General features: G+C 38.5%; 1 protein-coding gene across 1 annotated transcript in view; it reads right to left on the minus strand.

The window, feature by feature from the left end:
• The window catches only part of lrrc1 (leucine rich repeat containing 1), a 47674-nt gene extending 34620 nt beyond the window's left edge, over positions 1 to 13054 (minus strand). Inside the window, exon 1 of the mRNA XM_058796119.1 lies at positions 12495 to 13054. Coding sequence (XP_058652102.1) covers positions 12495 to 12653 — 159 coding nt within the window. The 5' untranslated portion in view covers positions 12654 to 13054. The remainder of the gene's footprint in view (positions 1 to 12494) is intronic.
• Between the last annotated feature and the right edge of the window lie 95 nt (positions 13055 to 13149).

The following is a 13149-nucleotide window of genomic DNA, read 5'->3' on the forward strand; positions in this document are numbered from 1 at the left end:
CCATTTAACCCATCCAAAGTGCCCACACACAGTAGAGAACACACACACACCACCTTGCTCAAGGGTCTCACCTCAATCATGGAGGTGGAGAGAGCGCTTGTTATTCACTCCCCCCACCAACAATTCCTGCCGGAACCCGCAACCTTCGGGTTACAAGACCGACTCTCTATCCATTAGGCCACGACTGCCCCCATTTGCTACCAGTTGTCTTCGCAACCTGGCAACCACGTGCATCTGTATATTACATAAAAAGCACCGATGAACTGAAAATACCAGCAAACCTGCAAGTAGAGGTTTAGAAGGTTTTTTTTTTTTGCTCCAGTAAAAGTGTAAAATGGCCAGTATTTTCTTTCACATGATTAAATATGTGAGCAATCCATGCATGCTGACATTCTCTTTGACTTATATTTTTTTTTAGTAAAATAATTGTGATTAACCATTATCGTGCAGCCCTGGCAGATTATGTGATTTAATAACTCGTCTAACAAGCAGGCCGATCTCATTGTGCATCTAAAATACTATTTTAGTCATTCAGAAATGCTCACATCTGAGATCAAAATGATTTGGTATAATATCAGTATACATCACTGAATTGTTCAAAGAATTAACTCCTGAATTGTTCACAAGTAATTTATTATGTGGGATGGAATTGAAAACCGTGCTTTATATGCAAATGTTTTATGCAATGCAATATGCAAATTTTTCACACCAGTTTAATTCATGTCTTTGAATGAAAGCAGTTCAAGATGGCACGGAATATTAGATTATTACATAACAAATATTTTGAAGTATACAAACCTTTTCTTTTTTTTTTTAATAATAAAAGGTAACAAGTTGTCATTGTTGTCACATGATCATGACTCAGTCTCTCATCAACAAGGAAATAAATAGGCCAAATTATTTTTCATTTGGAATGCAATATTGCATAGAAGCAGTCAAGTACAATGCATTGTGGGATTCCATACAATACGCGTTGTTTTATAATGCATATTTTGACAATGCAGTGGGTTATTCTATGCATACAAAAATTGTGTACAGTATATACTGCCGAGATAGTAAGAATAGTACTCTATTATGCTATTCCAAACATTGCCTATGCAAATCAACAGGGTGTTTAGAGAGGATTATGGGTAATTCTGATGCTCTACTGACTCACATTTGAATACTACTGATGTGTTGGTCTAGAAGCACAAGACATACAAGAAACACCCCACACAATTGGGCTACAAACAGAACCACATCCAGATATTCCACAATCAATTTACACAAAAAAAAAAAAAAAAAAAAAAAAACTAAACTAGTTTATTAGGTTAGTAATTACTAATGTCCAGTGGCCTGGCAAAAGCAGCTCAGTGTATGGCTCTCTGTGATGTAATCAGCTATTCATGTCTATCTGCCTGACCTACTTGTTCAGTTCCTCCCACCTCTCACTGGCCCCACGACTGACACGAGGAAAAAAGTGCATTTGAAGCACCCCATAAAACAGCGCAGTCAGACGGAAAGCAGAGCCCGTTACAAACAAACAACCTGCCTGCAGCATCTCTTCAGCAGTGCTTATATTGTACCTCCTGCATGTTCCACACAATCCTCTAAAGCACATTTGGCTCTAGATAACAATATTAGAGGATATAGCCCCAACGATCATTATCATAAGTGACCCTGAGTGTTCGTGGTGTGTACAGCTCCAATACCACTCACTGTAAACTAGAAACGGTAAAACAGAACAGAGACCAAGATTTGAGGACCCCTGAATAAACTTTAGCGTGTAGGTGCCCGACTCACCATCACTTGGCTGAGAGTGCCGTGTCTCAAACACACGCAAAGAGAGAGAGAAAGCAAAATAATCTTAGGGTGGGCAATATGCAGTGGGGCAAAAAAGTATTTAGTCAGCCACCAATTGTGCAAGTTATCCCACTTAAAAAGATGATAGAGGCCTGTAATTTGAACTCGTTATCAGTATAAAAGACACCTGTCCACAACCTCAAACAGTTCAACTCCAAACTCCACCATGGCCAAGACCAAAGAGCTGTCAAAGGACACCAGAAACAAAATTGTAGACCTGCACCAGGCTGGGAAGACTGAATCTGCAATAGGTAAGCAGCTTGGTGTGAAGAAATCAACTGTGGGAGCAATTATTAGAAAATGGAAGACATACGAGACCACTGATAATCTCCCTCGATCTGGGGCTCCACGCAAGATCTCACCCCACGCAAGATCTTTGTGAGCAAAAATCGGGGACCTAGTGAATGACCTGCAGAGAGCTGGGACCAAAGTAACAAAGGCTACCATCAGTAACACACTGCGCCGCCAGGGACTCAAATCCTGCAGTGCCAGACGTGTCCCCCTGCTTAAGTCAGTACATGTCCGGCCCGTCTGAAGTTTGCTAGAGAGCATTTGGATGATCCAGCAGAGGATTGGGAGAATGTCATATGGTCAGATGAAACCAAAATATAACTTTTTGGTAAAAACTCAACTTGTCGTGTTTGGAGGAGAAAGAATGCTGAGTTGCATCCAAAGAACACCATACCTACTGTGAAGCACGGGGTGGAAACATCATGCTTTGGGGCTGTTTTTCTGCAAAGGGACCAGGACGACTGATCCGTGTAAACGAAAGAATGAATGGAACCATGTATCGTGAGATTTTGAGTGAAAACCTCCTTCCATCAGCAAGGGCATTGAAGATGAAATGTGGCTGGGTCTTTCAGCATGACAATGATCCCGAAACACACCGCCCGGGCAACGAAGGAGTGGCTTCGTAAGAAGCATTTCAAGGTCCTGGAGTGGCCTAGCCAGTCTCCAGATCTCAACCCCATCGAAAATCTTTGGAAGGAGTTGAAAGTCTGTGTTGCCCAGCGACAGCCCCAAAACATTACTGCTCTAGAGGAGATCTGCATGGAGGAATGGGCCAAAATACCAGCAACAGTGTGTGACTTACACACACTGTTGTGTGTGTAAGACTTACAGAAAACGTTTGACCTCTGTCATTGCCAACAAAGGGTATATAACAAAGTATTGAGATTAAATTTTGTTATTGACCAAATACTTATTTTCCACCATAATTTGCAAATAAATTCTTTAAAAATCCTACAATGTGATTTTCTGGATTTTTCTTTTTCTCATTTTGTCTCTCATAGTTGAGGTATACCTATGATGAAAATTACAGGCCTCTATCATCTTTTTAAGTGGGAGAACTTGCACAATTGGTGGCTGACTAAATACTTTTTTGCCCCACTGTACATGATGTCAACAGATAGACATTTTGGACTATCATCTTTATCGCATGAGTATTTATGTTGCTTTATTTGTTGCTTAAACCGTTAAATGCACATAATTGTGTGTGTCAAAATACCTGCAAGTATTCCCGTAGACACAGTCATTTAGGTCTAAAGTGAAAGTAAACAGCTGGGAAAGAAAATGCATGTGTAATAGTATATTGGATCTGAATGTTTGGTCTAAAAGGGGAAGCTTGCATATTCCTCCTGTCTGTCATTCATGTTAATCAAACAACAGTGAGGCTCTTGACTAAATCATTTTTGTAATTTTAATAAGATATTTTTATATATAGTCGATTTTTGTCAGTCGATTTTTAATATAATTAATTACGTTTCAATTAATTTATCTAATTAATCGCAAAATAAATTTTACTGACAATACCCACAAAAGATTATATAAAGCTATTTTTGTGTTAAATGAGAAAGTATCAAGTAGACATTACAAATTATAGCTTTAGAAAGAAATATTTTATTTGAAATTAAAATTTATTACACAAACACTTAAGTTACAACGGCCTAACAAACTATGGAACATAAAAGAGGATAATTTGAGAAACATCTCAGAATTTTTTTGTTCATACAATGAAAGTCATTGGTAACCAAAATAGCTTTGGTTACCAACAGTCTTCAAAATACCTTCTTTTATGTTCCACAAAAAGTTTGAAATGGCATGAGGGTGAGTAAATGACGACAATTTACATTTTTTTGGATGAACTATTCCTTTAATGTTTTTATTTCTATTATTATTATTTATTTATTTTTTATGAAATGATACTCTAAATAAGAAACTAAAACTGCCAGCAGTTGGTGGTAAATGTCTTTATGAGTCATTCATTCATTTGATTCAAACAGCTGATTCGTTCAGGAATGAAGTAAATGGCTCTCTTTATGAATGGGCCTTTGAATCATTGGTTCACGATTCGTTCAAAACGCGGATTCATTCAGAAACTAAACCCTGCTGTGATGCTCGGAGACATGCAACAATTCTGCTGTGGCTTTATAGGTATTATGTTCTCTGCAAAATTGAGCAAAAACACATAATATTGTGTTCAAAATATAACCATCAACTTCTTATTTACTGAACTGTTGTATGAAATCACATTTAAACTTGTGATATTCAGGACAAACATCACTCGTGTAATACTGCTCTCCCTGCTCACGTGATATCATATGATATAAATATGAGACATACAGGGGCATTTTTGCACCAGTATCTTGAATTTTAGGGCATAACTGCATATGAAGTTGTTGCTCTGCATCATATTTGTGAACAGTCAACTATCTGTAATGTAAGATGACGCACAGGTCTGGGGGCGGGGCCAGTGCGTTACCCGTGTTAAAATATTTTTAAATCACATTATTTTTTCATAACTAATTAAATTAGCACATTAAACTGACAGCCCTAATATATATGACCCTGGACCACAAAACCAGTCATAAGCTGAATAAAGAAAATATGTAATCTGAGGGAATAAATCACCATCCGAATCCATGAGTTTGAGCACTGAGGTGATGTGTGAATTTATTTTCACAGATGTCCATATTAAGAAACAATTGCCGTCCGAATAGGGCTTTAATGTCCATAGAATTCTTCTGATAGAAAAATCCATCAACCACCAACTAAGCTAAGACTGAAAAGAAAAACTGTGAAAGAAATGCTTATTCAGGCAAAATTTACAACTCTGTTGGACAGCCAGCAGAGAACGGTGTGAAACTGACTTCAAAAACTGAGTGGCTGCTCTTTGAGTTCCCTGCAAAAAATGAATAATGCATTGCGTTTCACACAGCTTTCCAAACACCGTTTGCAAAATCATCTGACGACCTTCGTGGTAATTTGCAGAACAAAGAGGAGTGATTTTGGACATCATAGTGTGAAAAAAATTGTATGCAAATAATTTTATATTCCTCCACTAGCATGCACAGTTAAAACTAAATGATGGGATTTAAAGAAATTGTTCACTCAAAAACTACAAAAAAGGGAAAAAGATATGTCTGTGCGTGTGTGTGTGCGTGTGTGTTAAATCTCACTCATGTCGTTCCAATAGAGTGGGGGAACTATGACGTCACTTTGTAGGCGGATCGGCGGTTAGCATGAAACTGGTTCCTTCGACAAAAAGCCAATAGGATTTTCCCATAGGCTTTTGGATTATCGCAAAAAATAAGCTCTGTGTTCAACCATAGTTCATGAAACTTACACGTTTTGTCCATCAAGATAATCTTGACAAGATAATATATCTTTGACGAATTTTGAAGCCGAAATAAAAGCGCCAGAACTGAAAAGCTAAACTTAGGCTATAAACGAACTACACCACCACGGTCGCTCGCCTTCAGCGTCACCACCACAGCGCTCCCGACAACTGTTTCAAACTTATTTTTAACATGTTCAGTGAAGGATTTACTCTGTATATGAATTTTAATCCACGCTACAGGAACCGTTTCATGAATAAATACAAAACTAGAGACAAACTAAAACTGAAATGAGACATTAGTAATAAATAGTATAGTGAATAAATGAAATAATCATAACTAAAGGACATTTAAAGCACGTATTTCTGTACATTTCGAAATAAGGTGCATTAAAAGTCAATAAATCCTTGATTAATATGAATATTTTAATTAAAAACGTATTTAAATAACAGCAGAGTGAGCGAGTTTTTGGATATGGTAAGATTAAACTTATTTAGTGAACAAAGTAGCACATTTCAGCTCTCATTTTGTTAGGATTGGTACACAAAATGTTATTTTATCCGTGCTTCAAGGAAATCCTCAATCTATGTTTTCTAACCGCTTCATGTGGCCGCAAACATTTAATTTTTACATGCCTTTAAGCAATATGCATCATTAAAGTTTAACTTTCACCACGTTAAGCCGGCAAATGTGGTGTTGACATGTAATAATCGTAATATGCGTTTAACTTATGGTGCGGAGAGTCTCCGTGTCAGTAAACGATAAAACAAGCATCTTCCCTCTGAAAACGTGTCGCATTTCGGGGCAAAGCAAAAAAAAAAAAACAACATCGAACAACAATATAAAATGCTGTAAACTATTCATTGGTTATCCTAAAATTAATTGAATTACAAATTATACTACAACTGGAAAATACTGTATATTGATAAACTGTTCGGCGTGATGACGTTTAATGTCTCCGACAGCGCCTGTAGTCCCATTTAGCAACCTTCTTTTTTAAGAAACATAACAGCTTAAAAAAAATCACGAGTGGGGTGTAACTGGTGTGTTTTATGTCGTAGAATAAAACGTGAAAGTATCTTGAGCCTGTGTGAACCACGGACCTTATTTTAGGGATTTAACCAAAATCCCATTCAAAAAACCCATTGACTCTGGGACGTTGGAACCGGAAGTGCTAAAATGCTACCTCGCTTCCGGGTTTTCGCCTACAAAGTGACATCATAGTTCCCCCACTCTATCCTGATGTGTATCATTTTCTATCTGTCGTGAAATAAAAAAGGCTGCTCTTTTCTAGAAATCAAAAATGGATAATGATTTCTACTGACAAGCCCTTTGAAGTCATGCAATAGCTTTTTGTGAGGAACAGAACGAAACGGAGAAATAGTCTTGTACCTTACAGTTCAACTCATGAGAGAGCAGTTTGCTCCATCACTGAAGACGCTGGCTTTAGGTCTGAGGCTCAACGCTCTCGAGAGGACATGAACACACAGAACTGGCTCTTCCTGTCAAACAGCACGGCTGAACGGAGCAGAGCGCAGGTTTGAACATTTCAGTGCACGCTTAAGATAATTATGGCAATCTGCATGAAAAACAGAGACAGTGTTCCTCTCACTGATTGGTCAGCAAGTCTTATGAGGGTGCTGGTTTTGTGTTATTGTATGGTAATAATAAAACATAATAACCAGAGAATCAGCAATACAATAATGCCTATCTGACATGTGTACATGGACACAGGCATCCTCCAATACTGAAAAACAAATCAATTCGTTTTAGTTTTTTCCAAGTACTGCGTTTTACATTTAAATGTTTCAGAATTATTATTTAATTGTTTAAATACATTTTAATAATCAGGTCTAATCAATTGAATTATTAAAACTTTACCAAATTAACAATTTAACAGTTTTACAGTAACTGGATTCTGTCATTGGGCATTGGGCCTCATCATCATCATCCCCACTCTGAACTACTCAACCGCACTTGACCTCCTACACTGACCTTCAGGAACAAGTGACCAAGTTATGAATGAAATTAAATAAGAAATCAACGCCAGAATAACAAACAGGCCATTATCAAAAAGAGAAGAATAGAAATGCTGCTCTTCTTGTTTTCAGTCTCTCTTCTCACTCTGTAATCAAAACGTTAGTGCTGCACAGGAAGAGAAAGTTGTCTAGACAATAGACACAGAAACCTCCCAGACTGCAACAGGTATGGCACACAATAGAGCTCTTTAGACTCGGAAGTTCGCAGCGCACTCATCTCAATACTTCCTTTGCGATGCCTGCTATTGTTAATAAAAGTAATGGATGAAAGCAGCAATTTATGACAGGACAAACTCATCAAGTGGTACTGGAGTGCTATTGGGCGAACATGTCGCTGGGGAGGAACACTGAACCTGTTCTACCTGTTAATGAAGCACCCCTCCTCCACCCTTCAGCCAGCAAATACTAGTTTACATTAACCTTTCTAACCCGGTCAATATTTGAAGCCTGACTGGAGTCAAATACAGTGAGACACAAAGCTTACACAAAAGATCCACAAAAAAGTCAAAATTACTTAAAAAGTCAATCAATCTAAGCTGTAAAAATCACAGAATTTAATGATCACACCAGTTTCCTTTAATTAAAAATCATTAAATGCTCTCAAAATGTTCAGAGAATTAGAGAAATTAGAGACTTGTGCTAGGTTTATCAGCACTTATTTCCAAACATAACATCTAACAAAGCTTAATTCACTTAATCGGCATTTAGTTAGTAGGTAAAAAGAAAAAGGAAAGAGTAGCATGTCTGAATTCATTTTATTTATAAAACAGTAGGCTTTTTTTTTTTGCCAAACTTACAATATAACTGAGTGACAATATTAACTTCCTAATTTTAACGCAGCAGTTAAACAAATAATAATAGCGAATTTGTAAATGTGCTGATATTCTGGAAAAAACGACTCTTCATTTTCAAGGCATTGTGCATTTTAATAGGCTACATCAAGTGAAAGCGGGCACCGTGACTTTTGTTTGTTTGTTTACAAAGTGAGTGACATCATAATTTCAGCTCACACGCCGCTACGCACAATCACATTTACACAATCGCACACCCCTACACTCCAAGCCATTATTTCACATAAAAAGGCTTAGCAAAGCTTGCTGAGAGAGCAGTGACGCAGACTAGTATCAGACCAGTAAGCTGCATCTGACTCTGGTTCCCCCACACACATCTTTCGTCACGATTAACTCTCCTCACAGCATTCCTCGCATTTTAGGCCAAACAAGAAGTCTCCGATTGCAGGAAATCTCCACGATAAGAGCTTTCACATACAAACCGACAAGAAACAGGCTTTAAGATGTGTGTTTCCCCTTCTTCTCAAGCTCAGTCTAAACTGCACGCTTTTGGCTTGGATATGGGCTCTTGACTATATGCCCTGCGGTCACATTGGGCCCACATGGTACAGAGGAGAGTGAAGTCCAATCATTAACTAAATTCTCTCTCAGTATACACTTCTGAGAGGTTTATATTTGTCTCCACAGACTTAAAAACACACTGTAGCTATGCTAGAGAATCTTTCACTGACTTTACCAAACAAACAGCAGGATACCACAAATGAAGATGTCAAGCAGCACATTTCACAGGAATTGCAACAATTCAGAGCAATCAGATGTTTTGTTCTGGTCAAAAATATACACATACACACTCAGATACATGGTTTCAAGCTTCAAAAAAACGTATTCACTGATTACCTCCCTCTCCAATGAGCTGTTGACCACAAATGACCAAGTCATTGAGTCAAGATCGAGAATAACGTTTGTGAAGTAGACCAAATGATTTATAATAAAGATCCAATTCTGAAATGAATGATTCATTAGCCAATTGGATATTGCTGAAAACGTGTTGGCCTAAATGATATGCCATTCTTTTTTCTTTTATGTTTTGTTACCTTGAAGCGCTTTATTTTTTAAATGGGGAAATTAGTTTTGCTGTACTGCTCATATCTTGCAAAATTGTCTAAAAACAACATAAGGAATGCGATCAGATTGTGACCCTGCCTGAAAAATAAAAAAAGCGATACATTTTTCCCATATCGCTCACCCCAATCTCTACTTTTATCACCGTTCCTCATACAAGCCTATAGCACGCCTTTAGAAGAATTGGGATACAGCACATGCATTGTGTGGACTACTTTTTTATGATACTTTCATGGTGTCTAAAATCTTCTTGCCTTCTTGCCTTCAAAGCTTCATTTATTATATGCACGGAAAAGAGCAGCCAGAACATTATCCAAAGTTCCTCCTTTTGTGAACAACATTTCCACGAACTGTGCAGAACTATAGTTTCTGTTAAAAGTATTAATTGGGCAATAGATTTCTTAGCTACTGAAAATCAAGAGGAACATGCTCAGACACGAATAACTGAATCCGATAGTTAACACAGCTTCTTACAATAAACGGTTAAAAACCGGAATGCACTCCGTTCAACCACTCAGCCCTTAAAGAGAAAGCCTGATACGTGGCTAATTTACTGGCGCTTCATGTTTCCACATGTCCATAATAAAACACAGCTTCAACTTTTTTTCATCCCAGCAAAGATTTTTACTGGGATGAAAACTCAAAACACTTGGGCATTATACTCAAAACATTTAAGTTTTATTTTATGTAGGATTTTTAATTATGAATATAATATTCATCCTCTCCACAGTAGCCATTCACAAAATTGATAAAATAGTATAACTATGAGCTGGTTCTATTTGCTCTATTGCCTTGTTTTCCTTCGGCTTCTTGTGTGAAATTGCATTTACGATGGTCACACCTGACTTAGTCTTGCATTTAGGTTTAAGGATGAGACCTGCTCAAGGACTTGCCGTCTGATTTCAAAGACACTTTTGACAAAAACACCCTGGAATTCACTAAAGTACAGGATTATCCCAGTACACAGATTAGCTCAAATAGGTGTAAGACATGATGGTCTTGAATGTTTTACTGCCTTAGAGAGAGATGCAGTTGTTAGGCACAGCACTGTAATCTATCACTGATCTGGAAGATTTACTTCATTACATGCCAAAGTGTCACTGCAAGCAATGCTGCTGGTCAGTCTATCAGAACCACATGCAGGATTTACTGCTGCACACGCATGGGGAGCAAAGCAAACGTGTGCTCTTAAACTCACAGACAGAGTTAGAAAAGCCCTCCGCCGCTCTGTTCTCAGAGAGTTCTTTATGTTTTTTGCGGTAAAGATTTCACAAAGACAACTGTAATTGCATACAAGCGTGAGAGGGAAAAGGCTTTTGAAAATCGATGCACTGCAGCAAGAGGTAGAGGAAGTTGTCCTGTGTGTCAGTAAAGTACCACGGTTAAATCAGCATTAGCCTGAAATGTTACCTGCTAGTCCTCTCCACAGACCAGACGCTCTCTGCTGCTTCACGCATGGGTCTGCGCTCTGAAAGGTCACTAAAAGGCAAAAGTGGAGCTTTCCAGTTGCACTAAGCACTGCAGCTGAACATCACTTCTTCAATTTTGAGAAAAGCTCAATGCGGCCCATTCATGTCATATTGCATACTAATGCAGGACGCATTCGTCAGTATTATTAGAAGTTATCTGGATCACCTAGGGTTAAGCGTTTAGTTCATGGATCATTTCTCTTGGGTTTGAACCACTACAGAATTGTGTAATGGAGCGAGAGCTCACTGGTACCTGCCACGGTCACAATGTTTTTCTCAACCACATTTTGCTGAGTTCCAGTGTTTTCTGCCATCTGCACAATGACAGCGGTTGCGTTTCAAATCCTAGTGGGCTACCTAACTAGAATGCATTTTTGGCAGTCACAGGTTCATACAACCTGCCATTATAAGAGTGTTTCTGTACAGCTCAGCCTACAAAGTCCAAAAATGATTCTGATTGCTGCCAAATGATTAATCGCGACAAATCACATCCAAAATAAAAGTTTTTGTTAACATAATATGTGTTTTAAAGATTCATGGATATAATCGCTGTGGGGCATCGATGAGAATGCACAAAGTTCCATTAATCACTTTATTGATGGTTCATCATGTGGGTCAAGGTGTGGTTACCATAAAGAAGGAATAACAACAACATTGATATCAGTTACAAATCTAAATCAAACACTAATATATTGCTCATGCAACAAAAAATTCAATCAAAGTACCAAGGTTTCAACAATATATCAGATGATCAAATATTCAAACATACAACAAACAATATCCATGGATAAAGATTAAAATTCCTCAACCAACAATCTGTACAAACATTTCATCTAGCACAAACAATATACCTCCTCATGTGAAATACAAAGTGCTGTGTACATTTATTATATATATATATATATATATATGTAAATATTCTCAAAATATACTATATGTATATACTATATAATTATATCCATACAAGTTATATTACAAATAAATATTTTTAATATATAAACATAGAAATTGTTCTTAAATATATGCATGCATGTGTGTATTTATATTTGCTTAATAAATATACACCGTACACACACATATTTTATGTAAACAAAAACTTATTTTGGAAGCGATTAATCGTTTGACCGCATTAATGCTGTGGGGTAAAGACGCACAAAACTGCATCTTCTGATCATGCCTATCATGCTTCACCTAGATGGTACCCAAAAATGCTGCTGACTGGAAGTATGCCTATCATAACAACAATACTGACCGCCTCTCATTTACGACGGCCAAAACTGCTACTGATTTGCAACACACCTGATGCCCAAAACTGCTTCTGACTCATAATAGTATATGTCTCATGACACCTAAAAACGATAAATGACTTCCAACGCGCGTGCGAGGCCTCAATGATGCTCAAAACTGCTGCGAACCGGGCATGTGCCCCAAACTGTTGAACGTCTCTCAGCTCACCTGCTGACTCGGAGCGCACCTACGCGCAATGCTGCATAAGCAGACGGCGTATTAGCTTTTGGGACGCGGCCCACAAATGTTTCTCATTCATCCATCCATCCATCAGTGGACGGTCTTTTCTAGCAACAATGGTCCCAGTACAGGCTGGGGTCTTCTTACCTTGGGCAAATCCCGGAGCTGGTTGGCGTCCAGTAAAAGCTCTTCCAGACTCGCTCTGTAGCGATAGATCTCATCCGGGACGAAGAGCAGCGAGCAGTGGCGCTTATCGACCGACTCAATGTGACGGTTGCACCGCCACAGGGGGATACAGTTAAACATCACGGGATGGTGTTCCTAGCCCTAGATAAATCCGTACTGCTGGAAAAGTTGCCACAGCAATCAAAACTCAAATAAACAAGTTGGAGAAACTAGGAACGGCGAAAGAGCGCAACAAGTGTCGCATTCAAATCTATCGATCTCCGACGCGAATGTATCGCGCACTGAAACATGGAATAAAAACGTCGCGCTCCACTTCTGCTTTGATCCCGGGAGTTTCTTTCCGCTTTTTCACCTTTCTCGCGACATCTTTAATGAGAGGCTGAGAAGTGTGCCGTATCGCTCTTTGTAAGCGGTTACATGTCTGTTCAGTGGCGTTTATTTGGCGTTTTTCTTATCCCGGAGTTTATTTCCTCTTAGTCCAGTTTCTGACCCGGAACATTCACTCCCTCATTCCAGGCTGACGTCACGAATCCCAGCGGCTCCTCCCTTTCTCTCCCTCTCTCTCTCTCTCTCTCCTCTCTCTCTCTCTCTCTCTCTCTCTCTCCTCTCCCTCTCT

The sequence above is a fragment of the Onychostoma macrolepis genome, chromosome 13, assembly GCF_012432095.1.
Source record: "Onychostoma macrolepis isolate SWU-2019 chromosome 13, ASM1243209v1, whole genome shotgun sequence".
In the NCBI taxonomy this organism is placed as follows: Eukaryota; Metazoa; Chordata; class Actinopteri; order Cypriniformes; family Cyprinidae; genus Onychostoma; species Onychostoma macrolepis.